The sequence below is a fragment of the Herpailurus yagouaroundi genome, unplaced genomic scaffold, assembly GCF_014898765.1.
Source record: "Herpailurus yagouaroundi ecotype Mexico unplaced genomic scaffold, PumYag 180, whole genome shotgun sequence".
Classification (NCBI taxonomy): domain Eukaryota; kingdom Metazoa; phylum Chordata; class Mammalia; order Carnivora; family Felidae; genus Herpailurus; species Herpailurus yagouaroundi.
Window position 1 is genome coordinate 6,543,273 of NW_024412411.1, and position 21,613 is coordinate 6,564,885.

The window sequence follows — 21,613 nt, forward strand, 5'->3', positions numbered from 1 at the left end:
TTGATCATGGTGAATAATTCTTTTTATATTCTTTTTTTTTTTTATATATATATGAAATTTATTGTCAAATTGGTTTCCATACAACACCCAGTGCTCATCCCAAAATGTGCCCTCCTCAATACCCATCACCCACCCTCTCCTCCCTCCCACCCCCCATCAACCCTCAGTTTGCTCTCAGTTCTCAACTCATCTTTGACAAAGCAGGAAAGAACATCCAATGGAAAAAAGACAGTCTCTTTAACAAATGGTGCTGGGAGAACTGGACAGCAACATGCAGAAGGTTGAAACTAGACCACTTTCTCACACCATTCACAAAAATAAACTCAAAATGGATCAAGGACCTGAATGCGAGACAGGAATTCTTTTTATATTCTGTTGAATTCCATTTGCTAGTATCTTGTTGAGAATTTTTGCATCCACATTCATCAGGGATATTGGCCTGTAGTTATCTTTTTTTCACTGGGTCTCTGTATGGTTTGAGAATCAAAGTAATGCTGGCTTCATAGAATGAATCTGGAAGTTTTCCTTCCCTTTCTATTTTTTAGAACAGCTTGAGAAGGATAGGTAATATCTCTGTTTTAAATGTGTGGTAGAATTCCCCAGGGAAGCCATCTGGTCCTAGACTCTTATTTGTTGGAAGATTTTTGATAACTGATTCAATTTCTTCACTGGTTAAGGGTCTGTTCAAGTTTTCTATTTCTTCCTGTTTGAGTTTTGGAACTGTATGGGTGCTTAGGAATTTGTCCATTTCTTCCAGCTTGTCCAGTTTGTTGGCATATAATTTTTCATAGTATTCCCTGATAATTGCTTGTATTTCTGAGGGATTGGTTGCAATAATTCCATTTTCATTCATGATTTCATCTATTTGGTTCATCTCCCTTTTCTTTTTGAGACGCCTGGCTAGAGGTTTATCAATTTTGTTTATCTTTTCAAAAAACCAACTCTTGGTTTCATTGATCTGCTCTACAGTTTTTTTAGATTCTATATTGTTTATTTCTGCTCTGATCTTTCTTATTGCTCTTCTTAAACTGGGTTTGGGGTGCTTTATTGTTCTGCTTCTATTTCCTTTAAGTGTGCTGTTAGATTTTGTGTTTGGGATTTTTCATGTTTCTTGAGATAGGCCTGGATTGCAATGTATTTTCCTCTCAGGACTGCCTTCGCTGCATCCCAAAGTGTTTGGATTGCTGTATTTTCATTTTCGTTTGTTTCCATATATTTTTTAATTTCTTCTCTAATTGCCTGATTGATCCATTCATTCTTTCGTAGGGTGTTCTTTAACCTCCATGCTTTTGGAGGTTTTCCAGGCTTTTTCCTGTGGTTGATTTCAAGTTTCATAGCAATGTGGTCTGAAAGTGTGCATGGTATGATCTCAATTCTTTCATACTTATGAAGGGCTGTTTTGTGACCCAGTATGTGATCTATCTTGGAGATTGTTCCATGTGCACTTGAGAAGAAGTATATTCTGTTGCTTTGGGATGCAGAGTTCTAAATATATCTGTCAAGTCCATCTGATCCAATGTATCATTCAGGGCCCTTATTTCTTTATTGACCGTGTGTCTAGATGATCTATCCATTGCTATGAGTGGGGTGTTAAAGTCCCCTGCAATTACCACATTCTTATCAATAAGGTTGCTTATATTTGTGATTGCTTGTTTTATATATCTGGGGGTTCCCATATTCGGCACATAGACATTTATAATTGTTAGCTCTTCCTGATGGATCACCCTGTAATGATTATATAATGCCCTTCTTCATCTCTTGTTACAGACTTTAATTTAAAGTCTAGTTTGTCTGGTATAAGTATGGCTACTCCAGCCTTTCTTTTGAGTTCTAGTAGCATGATAGATAGTTCTCCATCCCCTCACTTTCAATCTGAAGGTGTCCTCTGGTCTAACATGAGTCTTTTGTAGACAGAAAATAGATGGGTCTTGTTTTTTTATCCATTCTGATATCCTATGTCTTTTGGTTGGAGCATTTGGTCCATTTACATTCAGTGTTATTATTGAAAGACACGGGTTTAAAATCATTGTGACGTCTGTAGGTTTCATGTTTGTAGTGATGTCTCTGGTACTTTGTGGTCCTTGCAACATTTCACTCACATAACCCCCCTTAGGATCTCTTGTAGGGCTGGTTTAGTGGTGATGAATTCCTTTAGTTTTTGTTTGTTTGGGAAAACCTTGATCTCTCCTTCTATTCTGAATGACAGATGTGCTGGATAAAGGATTCTTGGCTGCATATTTTTCTGTTCATCACATTGACGATTTCCTGCCATTCCTTTCTGTCCTGCCAAGTTTCAGTAGATAGGTCTGCTACTATTCTTATGTGTCTACCTTTGTAAGTTAGAGTCTGTTTATCCCTAGCTGCTTTCAGAATTTTCTCTTTATGCTTGTATTTTGCCAGTTTCACTAAGATATGTTGTGCAGAAGATCAATTCAAGTTACGTCTGAAGGGAGTTCTCTGTGCCTCTTGGACTTCAATGCCTTTTTCCTTCCCCAGATCAGGGAAGTTCTTGGCTATGATTTGTTCAAGTACACCTTCAGCCCCTTTGTCTATCTCTTCTTCTTCTGGAATTCCTATGATATGGATATTGTTCTGTTTGATTGTATCACTTAGTTCTCTAATTCTCCCCTCATACTCCTGAATTTTTTTTATCTTTTTCTCAGCTTCCTCTTTTTCCATAATTTTATCTTCTAATAATTCACCTATTCTCTCCTCTGCCTCTTAAATCCGTGCTATGGCCACCTCCAATTTATTTTGTACCTCACGTATAGCATTTTTTAGTTCCTCATGACTATTTCTTAGTCCTTTGATCTTTGTAGCAATAGATTCTCTGTTGTCCTCTATGCTTTTTTCAAACCCAGCGATTAATTTTATGACTATTATTCTAAATTCTTGTTCTGTTATATTGCTGAAATCAGTTTTGATCAATTCGTTAGCTGTTGCTACTTCCCGGAGTTTCTTTTGAGGAGAATTCTTCCGTTTTGTCATTTTGGGTAGTTCCTACGGTGTCTCCAAATGGCAGGCCACTTCCCCCTATGCTGTTGAGAGTAACTTGTGCTGGTGGGCAGGTCTGCAATCAGACCAGATGTCTGCCCCCAGCCCACTGCTGAGGCCACAGCTGGACTGGTGTGTAGCTTATCTTCTCCTCTCCCAGGGGCAGGACTCAGTGTGGAGTGGCATGGCCCCTGTCTGGGCTATTTGCACACTGTCAGGCTTGTGGTGCTGCTTCGATACTATCTAGCCAGGGTGGATCCACAAGGTGCACAGGAGCAGAAGGGGCAGGCTTAGCTTGCTTTGCCATCGGTGGTCCCCTGCAGGAGGGGTCCTACAGCACCAGGAGGGAGTCAGGCCTGTCGGAGGGATGGATCCATAGAAGCACAGTGTTGGGCATTTGTCGGTGCAAGCAAGTTCAGTGACAGGAACTGGTTCCGGCTAGGGGATGGGAGAGGGAAATGACACTTGCCAGCGCCTTTGTTCCCCTGCTGAGCTGAGGTCTGTCTTGTGGGGCTCAACAACTCTCCCTCCCGGTGTCCTCATGCCCTCCCCACTCTCCAAGAGCAGAGCTCTTGACTTTTAACATTCCAGATGTTAAGTCCCACTGGCTGTCAGAACTCACAGAATCCGGCTCCTCTGCTTTTGCAAGCCAGACTTCGGGGGCTCTCCCTTGCTGGGCAGGCTGCCCCTCCACTGCCCCGGCTCCCTGCTGCCAGTCTGTGAAGCATGCACCCCCCTCTCCGCCCTTCCTACCCTCTTCCATGGGCCTGTTGTCTATGCTTGGCTCCAGAGAGTCCGTTCTGCTAGTCTTCTGGGGGTTTTCTGGGTTATTTAGGTTGATGTGAGTGGAATCTAAGTGATAAGCAGGACGAGTTGAGCCCAGCATCCTCCTACACTGCCATCCTGTTTAATTCATCTGTAGCTTCCCTCCACTCACTGAGCACTGCCTTCTCACCTGGGACCCTCAGCAGTTATAATCATTTTTATACAAACATTTTGGGGTTGTGGAATGAATCATCATTATTATATCATTCATTATTTTTTATGGAAAAATTAGCTTTGATATACAAGTGCTTTGGAGTACAAGTATGTTTCTGGATGAATTATACTCGCAAACCAAGATTTTACTTTATTTGGCCTCTATAGTTGAGTTTCTTTTTATGGTTTATCTCTTTTTATTTTGTTTCTTATATTCTACAGGTATGAGTGAAATAATATGGCATTTGTCTTTCTCTGACTGGCTTATCTCACTTAGCATTATACCCTCTAGATCCATCCATGTTGTTGCAAACAGCAAGATTTCATTTTTTTGTGTGGTTTTGATTTTAGCTATTCAGATAGGTGAGGTGATACCTGATTGTGGTTTTGATTTGCATTTCCCTAATGATGAATGATGTTAAGCATCTTTTCATGTGTCTGTTGGCCATCTGTCTGTCTTTTTTAGAGAAATGTCTTTCATGCCTTCTGCCCATTTTTAATTGTATTATTATTATTATTATTATTATTACTGGTGTTGAGTTGAAGTTCTTTATATATTTTCATAGTACCCTATATTAGATGTACCATTTGTAATATCTTCTCCCATTCCATAGGTTGCCTTTTAATTTTGTTTTTCCTTCACTGTGCAGAAGCTTTTTATTTTGATGTAGTCCCTGTAGTTTATTTTTGCTTTTGTTTCCCTTGTCTCAGTAGACATATCTAGAAAAATGTTGATATGGTCAATGTCAGAGAAATTACTGCCTGTTCTCACTTCTAGGATTTTTGTGGTTTCAGGTCTCACATTTAGGTCCTTAATCCACTTTGAGCTCATTTTTATGTATGGTATAAGAAAGTGGTCCAGTTTCATCCTTTTGCATGTAGCTGACCAGTTTTTCCAACAGCATTTGTTGAAGAGACTGTCTTTTTCCCATTGGATAATCTTTCCTGCTTTGTTGAAGATTAATTGACCATATAATTGTGGGTTTATTTCTGGGCTTTCTATTCTGTCCTATTGATCTTTGAGTCTATTTCTGTGCCAGTATCATACTGTTTTGATGACTGCAGCTTTGTAATGTAACATAAAGTTCAGGATTGATATGTCCAGTTTTGTTTCTCTTTTTCAAGATTGCTTTGATTATTTTGGGTCTTTTGTGGTTGCATATAAATTTTAGAATTGTTTAGGAGGAACCAAGATGGCGGAAGAGCATGGAAGTTTTTTGTGTGTCTCGCATCTATGAAATACAGCCAGACCAACACTAAACCATCCTACACACCTAGAAAACTGGTTGGAGGATTAACACAACAATCTGCACAACCTGAACCACAGAATTCAGCAGGTACGTGGAGTGGAGAGGTGAACTTGGGGAGAGAGAAGCTGGCAGCAGGCAGGGAGCTGCCCTTGCAGATGGAGAGAGGATGGAGACTGGGGCAGGGGAGAATACAGGAAAAGCACCCCTTCCCAAAAGCAGCTGGAGAGAAAGTGGAAAATTGGAAACAGCAGCAGGGACTAAACTAAAAAGGGAGAAAGGAGAAAGGAGAGGGTTTAAATTCCATTAAGACTGTAAACAAGGGGAGCACAGAGTCTGCAACTCCACAGCTTGATACCTGGCTTCTCTGGTGAGAAGGGCGAATCTCCAGGAATAGAAAGGGGTCCAGGAGGTTCTTGGGCCACATGGGGAAAAGCGGTTCTACTGCTGGAAGGGCATTTGGTAGAGACTGTTGAAGTCACCTGGTCCCAGCAGACCCCAGAAAATAGCCACATTCACTAGTGCTGGAACAAGGTCGTTAAGGGTGAAGCCTGGTGCCAGATGTGTGTTGTGATTTTCCATAATCCCTGAAACGCTGCTGCTACACTATCTTGTGAACTTTTTCTGGGGCGGGCTGGCACCTGGCTGTAGTCTCGGTGCACTGGCAGCAGCAGGGTCCCATAAGTGTTCCTGGGTGCAGCTGGCATTCAGCCATTGCTCAGTGAGACCCTCCTGCAGAGGGGCAGAATGGGTCAAAGCCGTAGTCCTTCAGAAGTAAGGGGCCTGGGAAAACAGCCGCATCTGAGACAAAACTTGGGTGAGAGGTACTGCCTGAGGCTTGGTCATGGACAGTGAGGAAGCGGGGAGTGGTCAAAAGTTGAACACAGAAGACGGGTGCTGTGACTGGAGAAAACACAGTTCCCATACTAGAGACTGGGTAGCTGGGTGACGCAATTTTCACTGCTCCCGCATGCGCATACACATCTAAGAGGGCTGAAACAATCCACCCCAGCAGGCTAGCAGCACCATCTAGTGGAGAACGGAGCTGTTGCACTGAGCCCCACCCAACTGGGCCAACCTCGCTCTCAGGAACACAGGTATCACTGCCTGCTTAGTTTGTGGACTATAAAGCTCTACACAGTCTGACTTCTGGGGGAAAAAGAAGTAATTTCAGTCCTATTTCAATCTGCTAGCAGGTCCATCAATTCAATTTTCTTTTTTTTGTTTTACACTATTCTTTTTCTTGAATACAGGAAGAGAAAAAAATCATTTTATTTTCAAATTTATTAAAAGTTTTTTTACTATATTTTTAACTTTTGTGTAAATTTTTTCAAATTCAATCTTACTTTCATCATTCTATTTTAGTCTACTTCAGTGTATTCACCTTTTCAAATTTTCAAACAATTTCCTTGTTTTCTTTTTTCTTTTCCCCTTTTTTGTTTCTTTTCTTTTTCTTGAATGCAGAAAGTAAAAAACTTCATTTTTACCTTGAATTTCTATTAAAAATATTTTTCTTTAATTTTTTAAACTATATATATGTTTGCTTTTATGTAAATTTTTTTCAAATTCTAGTTTACTTCCATCATTTTATTTTAGTCTACTACAGTGTATTCACTTTTTCAAGTTTTCAAATGATTTCATTTTTTCTTTTTTCTTTTTCGTTTTTTTTCTTTTTTCAAAAACAGAAAAAAATTAATTTTTATTAAAAATATTTTTCTTTATTTTTTTTCCTACTATATTCTCTACTTTGGTGTAAATTTTTTCAAATTCTATTTTACTCCCATCATCTCATTTTAGTCTACTTCAGTGTATTCATTTTTTCAAATTCTCAAATGATTTCCTTTTTCCCCCCCTTTTCTCTAATCTGTCAAACCACTTTCAATACCCAGACCAAACACACCTAGGATCTAGCATCATTTATTAGATTTTGTGTCTGTGTGTCTGTGTGTATGTTTAAGTTTTTAATTTTAATATTTTTTAATTTTAATTTTTTTATCTTAATTTTCCTACCTCATTAATTCCTTTTCTCCCTTCAAAATGAGAAAACGAAGCAATTCACCCCAAAAGAAAGAACATGAAGAAACAACAGCCAGGGATTTAACTAACACAGATACAAGCAAGATGTCTGAACCAGAATTTAGAATCACAATAATAAGAATATTAGCTGGAGTTGAAAATAGATTAGAATCCCTTTCTGCAGATATAAAAGAAGTAAAAAAAACCATCCATCTTAGAAAGGACCAGAGAACACCACCAGACACTCCAACTCTACAAGCATCATAATGGCAATACATTCATATCTTTCAGTACTCACTCTAAACCTCAATGGACTCAATGCTCCAATCAAAAGATATAGGGTAACAGAATGGATAAGAAAACAAGATGAATCTATATGCTGTTTACAAGAGACCCACTTTAGACCTACAGACACCTTCAGATTAAAAGTAAGGGGATGGAGAACCATCTATCATGCTAATGGTCAACAAAAGAAAGCCAGAATAGCCATACTTATATCACACAATCTAGACTGTATCAAGAGATGCAGTATATCTCTTTATATCATAATCAAGGGGTCTATCCACCAAGAAGACCTAACAATTGTAAACATTTATGTGCCAAATGTAGAAGCACCCAAATATATAAATCAATTAATCACAAACATAAAGAAACTCATCGATAGTAATATCATAATAGTAGAAGACTTCAACACCCCACTCACAGCAATGGACAGATCATCTAATCAAAAAATCAACAAGTAAACAATGGCTTTGAATGACATACTGGACCAGATGGACTTAACAAACATATTCAGAACATTTCATCTTAAAGCAGAATATACATTCTTCTCCAGTGCACATGGAACATTCTCCAGAATAGACCATATACTGGGACACAAATCAGCCCTAAGTACAAAAAGATCAAGATCATACCATGCATATTTTCAGACCACAACACTATGAAACTCGAAATCAACCACAAGAAAAAATTTGGAAAGGTAACAAACACTTGGAGACTGAAGAACATCCTACTAAAGAATGAATGGGCTAACCAAGAAGTTAAAGAAGAAATTAAAAAGTATATGGAAGTCAATGAAAATGATAATACCACAGCCCAAAACCTCTGGGACACAGCAAAGGCGGTCATAAGAGGAAAGCATATAGCAATCCAGGCCTTCCTAAAGAAGGAAGAAAGATCTCAGATACACAACCTAACCTTATGCCTTAAGGAGTTGGAAAAAGAACAGCAAATAAAACCCAAAACCAGAAGAAAACAGGAAATAATAAAGATTAGAGCAGAAATTAATGCTATCAAAACAAAAAAAAAAACACAAAAAAACAAAAACAAAACAGTAGAACAGATCAATGAAACCAGAAGCTGGTTCTTTGAAAGAATTAACAAAAATAATTAAACCAATAGTCAGTTTGATCAAAAAGAAAAAGGAAAGGACCCAAATAAATAAAATCAAGAATGAAGAAGAGAGATCACAACCAACACAGCAGAAATAAAAACAATAATAAGAGAATATTATGAACAATTACATGCCAATAAAATGGGCAATCTGGAAGAAATGGGCAAATTCCTAGAAACATATACACTACCAAAACTGAAACAGGAAGAAATAGAAGATTTGAACAGACCCATAACCAGTAAGGAAATTGAGTTAGTAATCAAAAATCTGCCAAAAAACTAGAGTCCGGAGCCAGATGGCTTTCCAGGGGAATTCTACCAAACATTTAAGGAAGAATTAACACCTATTCTCTTGAAGCTGTCCCAAAAAACAGAAATGGAAGGAAAACTTCCAAACTCTTTCTCACCACTGTCGCCATGTTATTCAACCTAGTATTGGAAGTCCTAGCCTCTGCAATGAGACAACACAAAGAAATAAAAGACATCCAAATCGGCCAGGAGGAGGTCAAACTTTCACTCTTTGCAGATCACATGATACGCTATGGAAAACCCAGAAGATTCCACCAAAAAACTGCTAGAATTGATTCATGAAGTCAGAAGTTTCAGGATATAAAATCAACGCACAGAAATCAGTTGCATTCCTATACACCGACAATGAAGCAACAGGAAAAGAAATCAAGGAATCGATCCCATTGACAGTTGCACCAAAACCCATAAAATACCTAGGAATAAATCTAACCAAAGAGGTGAAAAATCTATACGCTGAAAACTATAGAAAGCTTATGAAAGAAATTGAAGACACAAAAAAATGGAAAAAGATTCCATGCTCCTGGATAGGAAGAACAAATATTGTTAAAATGTCAATACTACACAAAGCAATCTACATATTCAATGCAATCCCTATCAAAATAACACCAGCATTCTTCACAGAGCTAGAACAAATAATCCTAAAATTTGTATGGAACAACAAAAGACCCCAAATAGCCAAAGCGACCTTAAAAAAGAAAACAAAAGCAGGAGGCATCACAATCCCAGACTTCAAGCTATACTACAAAGCTGTAATCATCAAGACAGTATGGTACTGGCAGAAGAACAGACACTCAGATCAATGGAACAGAATAGAGAACCCAGAAATGGACCCACAAACGTATGGCCAACTAATCTTTGACAAAGCAGGAAAGAATATCCAATGGAATAAAGCAGTCTCTTCAGCAAGTGGTTTTAAGAAAACTGGGCAGCGACATGCAGAAGAATGAACCTGGACCACTTTCTTACACCATACACAAAAATAAACTCAAAATGTATGTAAGACCTAAATGTAAGACAGGAAGCCATCAAAATCCTCAAGGAGAAAGAAGGTAAAACCTCTTTGATCTTGGCCGCAGCAACTTCTTACTCAACACGTCTCTGGAAGCAAGGGAAACAAAAGCAAAAATGAACTATTGGGACCTCATCAAAATAAAAAGCTTCTGCACAGTGAAGGAAAAAATCAGCAGAACTAAAAAGCAACCAACAGAATGGGAGAAGATATTTGCAAATGACATATCAGATAAAGGGTTAGTATCCAAAATCTATAAAGAACTTCTCAAACTCAACACCCAAAAAACAAAGAATCCAGTGAGGAAATGGGCAAAAGACACGAATAGACACTTCTCCAAAGAAGACATCCAGATGGTCAACCAACACGTGAAAAAATGCTCAACATCACTCATCACCAGGGAAATACAAATCAAAACCACAATGAGATACCACCTCACACCTGGCAGAATGGCTAACATTAACAACTCAGGCAACAACAGATGTTGGCAGGGATGCTGAGAAAGAGGATGTCTTTTGCATCATTGGTGGGAATGCAAGCTGGTGCAAGCCACTCTGGAGAACAGTATGGAGGTTCCTCAAAAAACTAAAAATAGAACTACCCTACAACCCAGCAATTGCACTACTAGGCATCTATCCAAGGGATACAGGTGTGCTGTTTCGAAGGGACACATGCACCCCCATGTTCATAGCAGCACTATCAACAATAGCCGAAGTATGGAAAGAGCCCAAATGTCCATTGATGGATGAATGGCTAAAGAAGAAGTGGTATATCTATGCAATGGAGTATTACTCGGCAGTCAAAAAGAATGAAATCTTGCCATTTGCAGCTACGTGGATGGAACCAGAGGGTATTGTGCTAAGTGAAATTAGAGTAAGAGAAAAGTCATATGACTTCACTCCTATGAGGACTTTAAGAGACAAAACAGATGAACATAAGGGAAGGGAAACAAAAATAATATAAAAACAGGAAGGGGGACAAAACAGAAGAGACTCATAAATATGGAGAACAAACTGAGGGTTACGGGAAGGGTTGTGGGAGGAGGGATTGGCTAAATGGGTAAGAGGCACTAAGGAATCTACTCCTGAAATCATCGTTGCACTATATGCTAAGTAATTTGGATGTAAATTTAAAAAAAATAAAAAATAAAACAAGTTAAAAAATAAAATAAAAAAGTATTGTTTGTACTATTTCTGTGAAAAACGCTGTTGGTATTTTGATAGGGACTGCATTAAATCTGTAGATTGCTTTGGACAGTATAGATATTTTAAGTGTTTGTTCTTCTAATCCATGAGCATGGAATGTCTTACCATTTGTTTGTGTCACCTTCCATTTCTTTTATCACTTTTATAGCTTTCAGAGTTGTGTGTTTCACTTCCTTGGTTAAGTTTATTACTAGGTAATTTTTTATTTTTGGGGCAACTGTAAAAGGGATTGTGTTCTTAATTTCTCTTTCTGCCACTTCATTATTAATGTATTCCTGTCTATTGATTTTGTATCCTGCAACCTTACTGAATTCATTCATTCGTTCTATTAGTATTTTTGGTGGAAGCTTTCGAGTTTTCTATATATATAGTATCATGCCATCTGCAAATTGTGACAGTACTTCTTCCTTACCAATTTGGATGTCTTTGATTTATTTATTTATTTATTTATTTATGTATGTATGTATGTATGTATGTATGTAGGCGGGGGGGAGGTCTGGTTGCTGTGGCTAAGATTTCCAGTACTACGCTGAATAAAAATGATGAGAGTGGGCATCCTTGTCTGGCTCATGATCTTATAGAAAAAACTCTCAGTTTTTTGCCAGTATAATGTTCACTGTGAGTTTTTCATAGATGGCCTTTATTATGTTGAGGTATGTTCCCTTTAAACCTACTTTGTTGAGGACTTTTATCATGAATGGATGTTGTACTCTGTCAAATGCTTTTATGCATCTATTTTTTAAAATGATATGGTTTTGGGGCGCCTGGGTGGCGCAGTCGGTTAAGCGTCCGACTTCAGCCAGGTCACGATCTCGCAGTCCGTGAGTTCGAGCCCCGCGTCGGGCTATGGGCTGATGGCTCAGAGCCTGGAGCCTGTTTCCGATTCTGTGTCTCCCTCTCTCTCTGCCCCTCCCCCGTTCATGCTCTGTCTCTCTCTGTCCCAAAAATAAATAAACGTTGAAAAAATAAATAAATAAATAAAATGATATGGTTTTTATCCATTCTCTTGTTGATGTGACGTACCATGATGATTGGTTTGTAAATACTGAACCACCCCTGCATACTAGGAATAAATCAGACTTGATTGTGGTGAGTGATTTTTTTAATGTATTATTGGATTCAGTTTGATAATATTTTGTTGAGGATTTTTATATCTATGTTCATCAGAGATCCTGGCCTATAGTTCTTTTTTTTTTTTTTTTTTTTTTTTTAGTGTCTTTATCTGGTTTTGGCATGAGGGTAATGCTGGCCTCATACAATGAATTTGGAAGCTTTCCTTCCTCTTCTATTTTTTGGAATATTTTGAGAAGAATAGGTATTAAGTCTTCTTTAAACGTTTAGTAGAATTCACCTGTGAAGTTGCCCGGTCTTGGACTTTTGTTGTTGGAAAATTTTGATTACTAATTCAATTTCATTGCAGGGAATTTGTTCAAATTTTCTATTTCTTCCTGCTTCAATTTTGGTAGGTTATATGTTTCTAGGAATTTATCCAATTTCTTCTAGGTTGTCCAATATGCTGGCATATAATTTTGTATTCTTTCATAATCCTTCATATTACTCTGGTGTCAGTTGTTATTTCTCCTCTTTAATTTCTGAATTTTGTTTATTCTTTTGTGGGGTTTTTTTTGATGGTCTGAAAAACCTTTAGTTTTTCAATTTTGTTGATCTTTTCAAAGGACAAGCTCCTGGTTTCACTGATTTGTTCTATTGTTTTTTGGTTTCTATTTCAATTATTTCTGCTCTGATCTCTATTCTTTCCATCCTTCTACTGGTTTGGGGTCTTGTTCTTCTTTTTCTATTTCCTTTAGGTGTAAGGTTAGGTTGTTTATTGGAAATTGTTTTTGCTTCTGGAAGTAGGTTTGTATTGGTATAAACTTCCCTCTTAGAACTGCTTTTGCTGCATCCAAAGGTGTTGGACCATTGTGTTTTCATTTTAATTTGTTTCCACATATTTTTTCATTTCCTCTTTGATTTCTTTGTTGACCCATTTTTTACTAGCATGTTATTTAACCTCCATGTATTTGTGTTCATTCCAGATTTTTTTTTCTTGTGTTTGATTTCTAGTTTTTTAGTGTTGTGATCAAAAGAGGCACAATATGACTTAGATCATTTTGAATTTGTTGGGGTTTGTTTTTTGGCCCAATATGTGAACTATTCTGGAAAATGCTCCATATGCACTTGAGAAGAATGTGTATTCTACTATTCTGGGATAGAATGTTCTGAATATATCTGTTACATCTATCTGATCCAGTATGTCATTCAAAGGCACTGCTTCTTTGTTAATTTTTTGTTTGGATGATCTATCCATTGATGCAAATAGGGTGTTAAAGTCCCCTACTATTGTTGTATTATGATCAATTAGTTCCTTTATGTTTGTTATTAGTTGCTTTATGTATTTGGTTGCTTTCATGTTGAGTGCATAAATATTTATAAGTGTTGTATCTTCTTACTGGATCGTTCCCTTTATGATTATGTAGTGTTCTTCTTTGTCTCTTGTTATGGTCTTGTTTTAAAATCAGTTTTGTCGGGGCGCCTGGGTGGCGCAGTCAGTTAAGCGTCCAACTTCAGCCAGGTCACGATCTCGCGGTCCGTGAGTTCGAGCCCCGCGTCAGGCTCTGGGCTGATGGCTCAGAGCCTGGAGCCTGTTTCCGATTCTGTGTCTCCCTCTCTCTCTGCCCCTCCCCCGTTCATGCTCTGTGTCTCTCTGTCCCAAAAATAAATAAACGTTGAAAAAAAAATTTTTTTTAAATAAAATCAGTTTTGTCTGTGGACACCTGGGTGGCTCAGTCAGTTAAGCATCCAACTTCAGTTCAGGTCACGATCTTGCATTTGTGAGTTCGAGCCCTGCGTCGGACTGTGTGCTGACAGCTCAGAGCCTGGAGCCTGCTTCAGATTCCGTGTCTCCCTTTCTATCTGCCCTCCCCTGCTCATGCTCTGTCTCCCTCTCTCTCACAAAAATAAAATAAACATCAAAAAAAATTTTTTAATCAATTTGTCTGATATAAGTATTGTTACGTGGCTTTCTTTTCATTTCCATTTGCATGATAAATGCTTTTCCATCCCTTCACTTTCATTCTGCATGTGTCTTTAGGTCTGAGGTGAGTCTCTTATAGGCAGCATATAGATGGGTCTTGTGCTTTTATCTATTTTGTCACCCTACGTCTTTTGATTGGAGCATTTAGTCTATTTACATTCCAAGTAATTATTGATAGGTATGTACTTATTGATTTTTTTTTAAGTTTTATTTATTTATTTTGAGAAACAGAGAGACAGTGAGAGAGTATGGGTAGGTGCAGAGAGAGGGGGAGAGACAGAATCCCAAGCAGGCTCCCTGCTCAATTTGGAGCCTGACGCAGGGCTTGATTTCACGATTGTGAGATTTTGCCCTGAGCCAGTATCAAGAGTTGGATGCTTACCTGACTGAGCCACCCAGGCATCCCACTTACTGCTATTTTAAAATCTATTTTAACTGTTCTCTGTTATACTTGGGCAAAAAATTATTTGTATTTAGTGTCTTGTTCTCACTGACTCCACAGAATTCAGATACAATTACTTTTTATTGAGTCTCTACTTTTCATGGCACTGCAGTCATTTACAGAAGTTGAATAAAAATCTGTCCTCCTTTTCACTCAGATATAATTTAACAAACTGTGCAATCAGGGCCAAATCTAGAGGATCATATTTAAGAATACATTCCATTCAATCAGATATGAAAGTCCCCAGTCTCTGTTTAGGACATAGATGTAACTGATATTTGAAATCCATGCTCATAAGTCTTCCTAAGCAAAGTTGTATCTGTTGTCGCACACTGCCCCAGCATTACAGGTAGTAAAAAAAGGTCACTGCCTAGCAGAAACAAAAGAGGAATTTGTCCACAGTTGTAGGCATACAGGTCAAAACTGGTAGAAATGAGTTTCTTATTTTATAAATAATAATGATGAAAAGAGCTCTAGAATGATAGGGACTATTACAAATAAGATTTTGGATTCTGTACATAATCTCCAGACAGAACTTAATTTGACAGACTTAGCTGCTGTTTAACACAATGTGGCTCTAGATTTGCTGATTATACAACACGGATCCTTATGTGTGTTAAATGACCCTTCTTACTAAAGCTATGTAAATTAATAAAGCTAAATAACACAATAAAGCTAACAATAACACACTGAACTCAGACTCTAAGTAATCTACAGATGTTAATTATGAATACAAAAAGAGACTGTTCAATTATTCGGACTAGAAACAAGGCAAAAAGTTGATTGCTGGACCATACAGTGTCACATTAGCACATTCTTTAACAAACCCATCTAAGGGTCAACAGATTCTTAGGGGAATGAATTTACCTTTGTTTGAATTACTATTTACTACTGATTAAGGCAACATTATGGAAAGTTAGATGTTAGCTTATGGAAAACTGATAAAAATGTAAATGATTTTTGTCCAGTAGAGACGCAAATGATTTTTTCTGGTAGAGAAGATAACTCCAAAGGCATAGTTTATTGTAACTTAGTTAATATACTAAGTTTGTATCTAACTTAGCAATCTAATTTCAGCATTTCTTTGTTGCGCTGACTATATGCATGTCGGTTTGTCACTTCTCTTTTGAGTGGGTTTTGCCATCCTGCTTTGTTCTCTCATTTATGTGCTAAATAAAATTTACGCTCACTATCGAGTTGCATGAGAATTATATTTTTATCATTTTGAGAATTATACTTTCACAAAAGGATATAAGAAAACTACAGAAATGTTGGTTTTTCTGGAGAAACAGGAACTCAGCTGAGCTTTCAGGAATAATTACCAGCACTTTTCTATTTTTATTTCATTATCGATCAGATTAATGATTTAATTTTCACCAAGAATCTAAAGAATAATAAATATGCTAACAAATAGTGATCAACTCACCACCATCATCTTTCCACAGTTATACAAATCCAATGAAGAGTGACCTGAATAATCTTTACAAAGAAAACCAATCTCTTTGCTATGAAAAAGTATCCAAATATCCAAACCTTTTTTTTTTTTTTTAATTTTTTTTTTCAACGTTTATTTATTTTTGGGACAGAGAGAGACAGAGCATGAACGGGGGAGGGGCAGAGAGAGAGGGAGACACAGAATCAGAAACAGGCTCCAGGCTCTGAGCCATCAGCCCAGAGCCCGACGCGGGGCTCGAACTCACGGACCGCAAGATCGTGACCTGGCTGAAGTCGGACGCTTAACCGACTGCGCCACCCAGGCGCCCCTATCCAAACCTTTTAAATCACATGCCAATACCACTTAAACCACCCCTGACTGCACAGCATGCAAGCAAAGAAAACATCACCATTAAATCTAAAAATAAAGCCCCCTAGATAACCATATTTGAACTCCAGGTTTCAGGATACTCCCCAGTAGCCACAGTAATAGTATAACTAAATAGTGTAAGCCTGCCACCTAAATATGCTAAAATAAAACTATCAATCCTAAAAAAAAAAACCACAAAAATGTATTACAATAACATATCCAACCCTACCACTGAAAATAAGTAAGAATTTATGAGCCATACATTATACATCAGAAACAGTATCAGCCTTTTCATCTGGAACACATTTGCCAAAACATTAACTATGGCTAACTAATCTAATATATACATTCTAATGGAACATCTCTAGTTTGTATGTGTCTATTCGTGTATGATGAGACACACAAAAAGCCTACATACACACAAAAACCTGGAATATCAGAGTAATCTTATTATTTTCACAGATGGAAACAGTATTTATAGGCTATGTACCCCTATAAGAACAAGTTTTCTGACAAGATACAGTAATTACAAATCCACTTTCAGCTATCTCTTCTATTAACACTAGTTAATAGAATGAAATTGAAATGGGTAAGTCTATTTTCACATAATGCTTTACTTACCACCATTTTTACATGAAAAAGGATCCAGTAAATTGTCAAGATTAATATCAAATATAAGTAAAATTCCAATCTACCCCAATACACAATTAAAAATACCTTAAGACTTATTTTCCTAATTATAATTACCTGATAAGAGAGTTACAACAGCTGACTCCATACCACACTATATCTGATGCTACAGGTGCTAGCAATATGAATGCCTGCTCTCTGCCATGCTCAGATGTTTATTTTCAAAATCAAATTCTCAAAGGAATATATTTGATTGGTATAACTTAGGTTACATGGATTCCCTCTAGACATATTATTAGCTGAAAACTGTAAGCTGTTTTGTTTTCTTTAATATTTTTGAGAAGGCAGTTTGATCTTGACCATTTGCAAATCTGACCTTTTATTTTAGCTACTTTAAAATACTCAGGATAATTCTAAACTCTCTAACTCTATAGTTATTTAAGCACTGCTATAATCTCCTCTCGGCATGTTTTCTGAGGTTGTTCTCCAAACCTATCTCCCATCTCCTCCCTACCTCCCTTCTCTCTTTCCTTCCCTCTATCTTTCTCTTCCTCTTTCATGCATGCACACATGCACACCATTTCCACTCTTGTTCCTGTGTACTGTAATCTCTGAAACACACCATCATCACTGCCCATGGTTCCCATTAATAATGATCTCTCCTCTGATCAAATGATACCTTTGCATGAAGTATTCTTTAACTCTCTCCAGTGGAAGCATTCACTCTTGTCTTTAAACTACACTGTATACAGCAATGCTTTATATTTTACTACACCTTTACTAGGCTATTTATCTCCTTCTTCAAGATTCCCCTAACTCCATCCCTCAGACTGAATTAGAAGTTGCTCTTGTGTGCTCCTAAGCAATCTGACTCTAGTTTAGTACTTATCACAGTGTACTGTAATTGTCTCTTCTAGCCTGTGAACTCCATTAGGGCTGAGTATGTGTTTATTCGCCATTATATTCCACATACCTAGTACCCAAAAGATACACAATAAATATTTATTGAATGATAAAAAGGAGTCAAGCCCAAATATGTTTCCCAGTATGCCTCATCTATAATTGTGAGCTACTCAAAATGCCTAGGAAAATGCTATGTACAATGTAGACACACTGAAAGTTTATGAGATGCTTGGATAAAAAGGAATTAAATGACAAAAGTAAGTTGGCAAGTTCATCTTCAGAATTTTTAGTGAATACAGAAAGTAGCAGTCAGACTGACTGCATTTCTGGAAAAGCCTCCTGTCAATGCTACAGTTCTGCTACCAAACGGGGATGAAATCTTGTGTATGCTTGTCTTTATTTCTAGGAGAAGCATATGACTTCGTACAGTAGAGGGATTCAGTACAGGTTTGTTGAGCTGGGGAATGTGTCTTACCCGTGACTGTACAAACCATTTGCCTGCGTTCAGAGTCGACAGGAAACTCCACAGGAAGAAGCTAGAATGTGTGATGGAGGCATTTGGCTGGACGTTCCTAATATTGGTTGTTCTTCTCAGGTCATTGTCATGCATGAGAAAAGGCACCTGATCATAACTGCGGGCAGAAGGGGAAAAGAAGAGGGAGATAGGCTGAACTCAGCCACCTTGGTAGACAGGGTTCTCAGAAAGCCCATCAATGTCACAAGTCTTACTGGGGTTCCTTACTCCCTCCCAAATGAGGGTGCCTGGGTTCCTCAATTGGTTAAGCATCCAATTCTTGATCTCGGCTCCGGTCATGATCTCACGGTTCATGAAATCAAGACCCGCATCTAGCTCTGTGCTGACAGCACAGAGCTTGCTTGGGACTCTCTCTCTCTGCACCTTTCTGTCTGTCTGTCTGTCTGTCTCTCTCTCTCTCTCAAAATAAATAAACTGCAAAAAAATTTTTTGAAAAAAAAATCCTTCAAAAATGAAAGAAAAGAGGTTGCTGGGGAAATGGCAGAGTAGGAAGCACCAGGAATCTGTAGCTCCACCAACTACCAACAATTGTACTGGCAGACTCCATCTAATATAACTATTTTGGAATTCTGGAATAGACTAAAAGCTTACAACTTCCATAGGAAGGCTTGCACATAAATCAGGGTTAATTTTGGTCAATTTTAGGTCTTAGCCCAGTAGCAACTACCAATCCCCCACTCCAGCCACATGGCAAAAAACTGTAGATAGTTCTAAAGGCAGCTTTAACAGCAGCTGGTGAGAGCCAGAGTGGCAAAAACAATCCTGTAATCCAAATACAGGGGATCTGTGTTCTGGTCACTGTTTGTTGCTTTTTGACACAGAAGGGTAGACAGAAAGTCAAGCAGCCATTGTTGTACCTACTCCCACTCTTGCAAAGTCCTCCCTTTCTAGCTAAAGTGACTGCCAGGAAATTTAAAGGACTAACACTCTTTTTACCCTCCTGCATTTTTCTCCTTTTCTCAAACATTAAAGGCTAGCATGTTTTAGGTATATGGTATAATATTTAACATCCTTTTATTCTGTGAGTCCCTTGACTGATTTTTACAGAATACTTATTTTTACTGCTTTTGTGTTTCCTATTAACTCTAATGGTCTTTCCTTTCCACTCAAAGAGTCTCCTTTAACATTTCTTATAGGGCTGGCATAGTGATCATGAACCCCTTTAGTTTTTGTTTGTCTGAGAAATTCTTTATCTCTCCTTCTACTCTGAACGATAGCCTTGCTGCATAGAGTACTTTTGGCTGTAGACTATTCCCCTTTGAATATATCATTCCACTCCCTTCTGGATTGCAAAGTTTTTGATGAAAAATCTGCTGATAGCCTTATAAGGTTTCTCTTGTGTCTTTTCTCTTGTTGCTTTTAAAGTCTTCTTTTTTATCATTACTTTTTACCCCTTTGATTACTATGTGTCTTGGTGTGGGCTTACTTTGGTTGATTTTGTTGGGGTATCTCTGTGCCTCCTGGATCTGGACAGCTGTTTCCTTCCCCAGATTGGGGAAGTTTTCAGCTCTTATTTCTTCAAATAAACTTTCTCTCTCTCTACTTCTCTTTCTTCTCCTTCTGGGAAACCTATAATGTGAATGTTATTATGCTTGATGGAGTCACTGAGTTCCCTAAGTTTATTCTCCTCTTCATGATTGTTTCTCATTCATTCAGCTTGATTACCTTCCATTACTCTGTCTTTGTCTTCTAGGTCATTAAGCCATTCCTCCGCTTCTTTCAACCTGTTATTTATTCCATCAAGTGTATTTTTATTTATTGTGTTCTTCACCTCTGAATGGTTCTTTATGTTTTCTATCTCTGTTTTAAGGGTCTCACTGATGACCTCCACTCTCTTCTGAAGTCCAGTGAGTATCTTTATGATCATTACTTCAAATTCTCTGTTAGGCATGTTACTTATATCTGTTTCACTTAGGTCTCTTCCTGTGGTTTTATCCTGTTCATTTGTGACATATTCCTCTGTCTCCTCATTTTGCCTAGCTCTCTGTGTCTGTTTCTGTGTGTTAGGAAAGTCAGTTATGTCTCTTGCTCTTGAAAGTAGTGGGCAGGATGTGCACTTTTAATAGGGGAATTTTGTCCAGTTTTTTTTTTTTATAATTCTTGGAAAAATTATTCTTAACTATAGAGAATCTGCTTACTCCATTTCATCTGGAACAGAAGTTCTAGTAGCTATACTCCCTCAGGTTCCCTTTCACCTCTTTTGGTAGTTAGCCACATTTTACTTCCTAGTAATTCTTGATATTACATTTTTACTGTTCAAGTTACTGGTGTGGTATTTGTGTCCTGACTGGACTCTGACTGATATGCAATTTTTGGTAATGATAAATTTTAGGGTATGACCATAAATGTGGAGGTGCAGGGACAACAAGCAAAGAAACTGAGGGGTTGGAAGGATCATCTGCATCAAAGTTGAAGTCACAGCAATAATATAAGAGAGAAAGACAGTATTCCAGGATCTCACTGGCTCAGCACCTTTACCACATTATGCCAGGGCCACCAAGCACTTCAACAAATGAACCCAGGGGCTCTGGTAGAATATTTTTAATCCCGAGTCAAACATTCTGCATGAAACAGTTGTCATTGTTAGGTAACATCAAGGATGCCAGTCAGAGGTCAGGAAAACTAGTTTTAATTCTGGCTTTATCATTTACATTCTAGCCTTACAACCTTAATAACACACTTCCCTTATTTCAATCTAGGTTCAAACCACATTTCCTCATCTGTGAAACAGAATGTTAATTTCTCTTCTGTTTGCTCCACAGAAAGGCTGTAAAGGGAATTTGTATACACCACATTATCTAATATACCCATGGTACAGATGAAGCCTTTCTACTTCCAGTTGCCCAGGTACATAGGTTCTACAGCAAAGCATGTCTTTTTGTCCTCACCCCTACTCTGATCCATCTTCTTTTGCTTTCTCTTGGACACTGGTATAGTCTACTACCCTTTTCCCTGACAACTCTCCCTCATATGCTGCCAGATGAGTCTTTCTAAAACAATAAAGTAATCTGTCCTCTAAAATCTACCATAGCTACCTATTACACATTTAGGGATCTCCATGATCCAGCCTTAGTGAGCCTTACAGCCATACCTCTTCCTCATATAGCCTCTCTTG

At 38.0% G+C, this 21,613-nt stretch overlaps 1 protein-coding gene across 5 annotated transcripts in view; it reads right to left on the reverse strand.

Annotated features, from left to right (window-relative positions):
- Positions 1-21,613, reverse strand: part of GDPD4 (glycerophosphodiester phosphodiesterase domain containing 4) — a 198,733-nt gene that overhangs the window by 111,762 nt on the left and 65,358 nt on the right. For all 5 annotated transcript variants that reach the window (XM_040489449.1, XM_040489448.1, XM_040489447.1 and 2 more), the window contains one exon: positions 18,439-18,595. In XM_040489449.1, the coding sequence (XP_040345383.1) occupies positions 18,439-18,595 (157 nt within the window). The remainder of the gene's footprint in view (positions 1-18,438; positions 18,596-21,613) is intronic.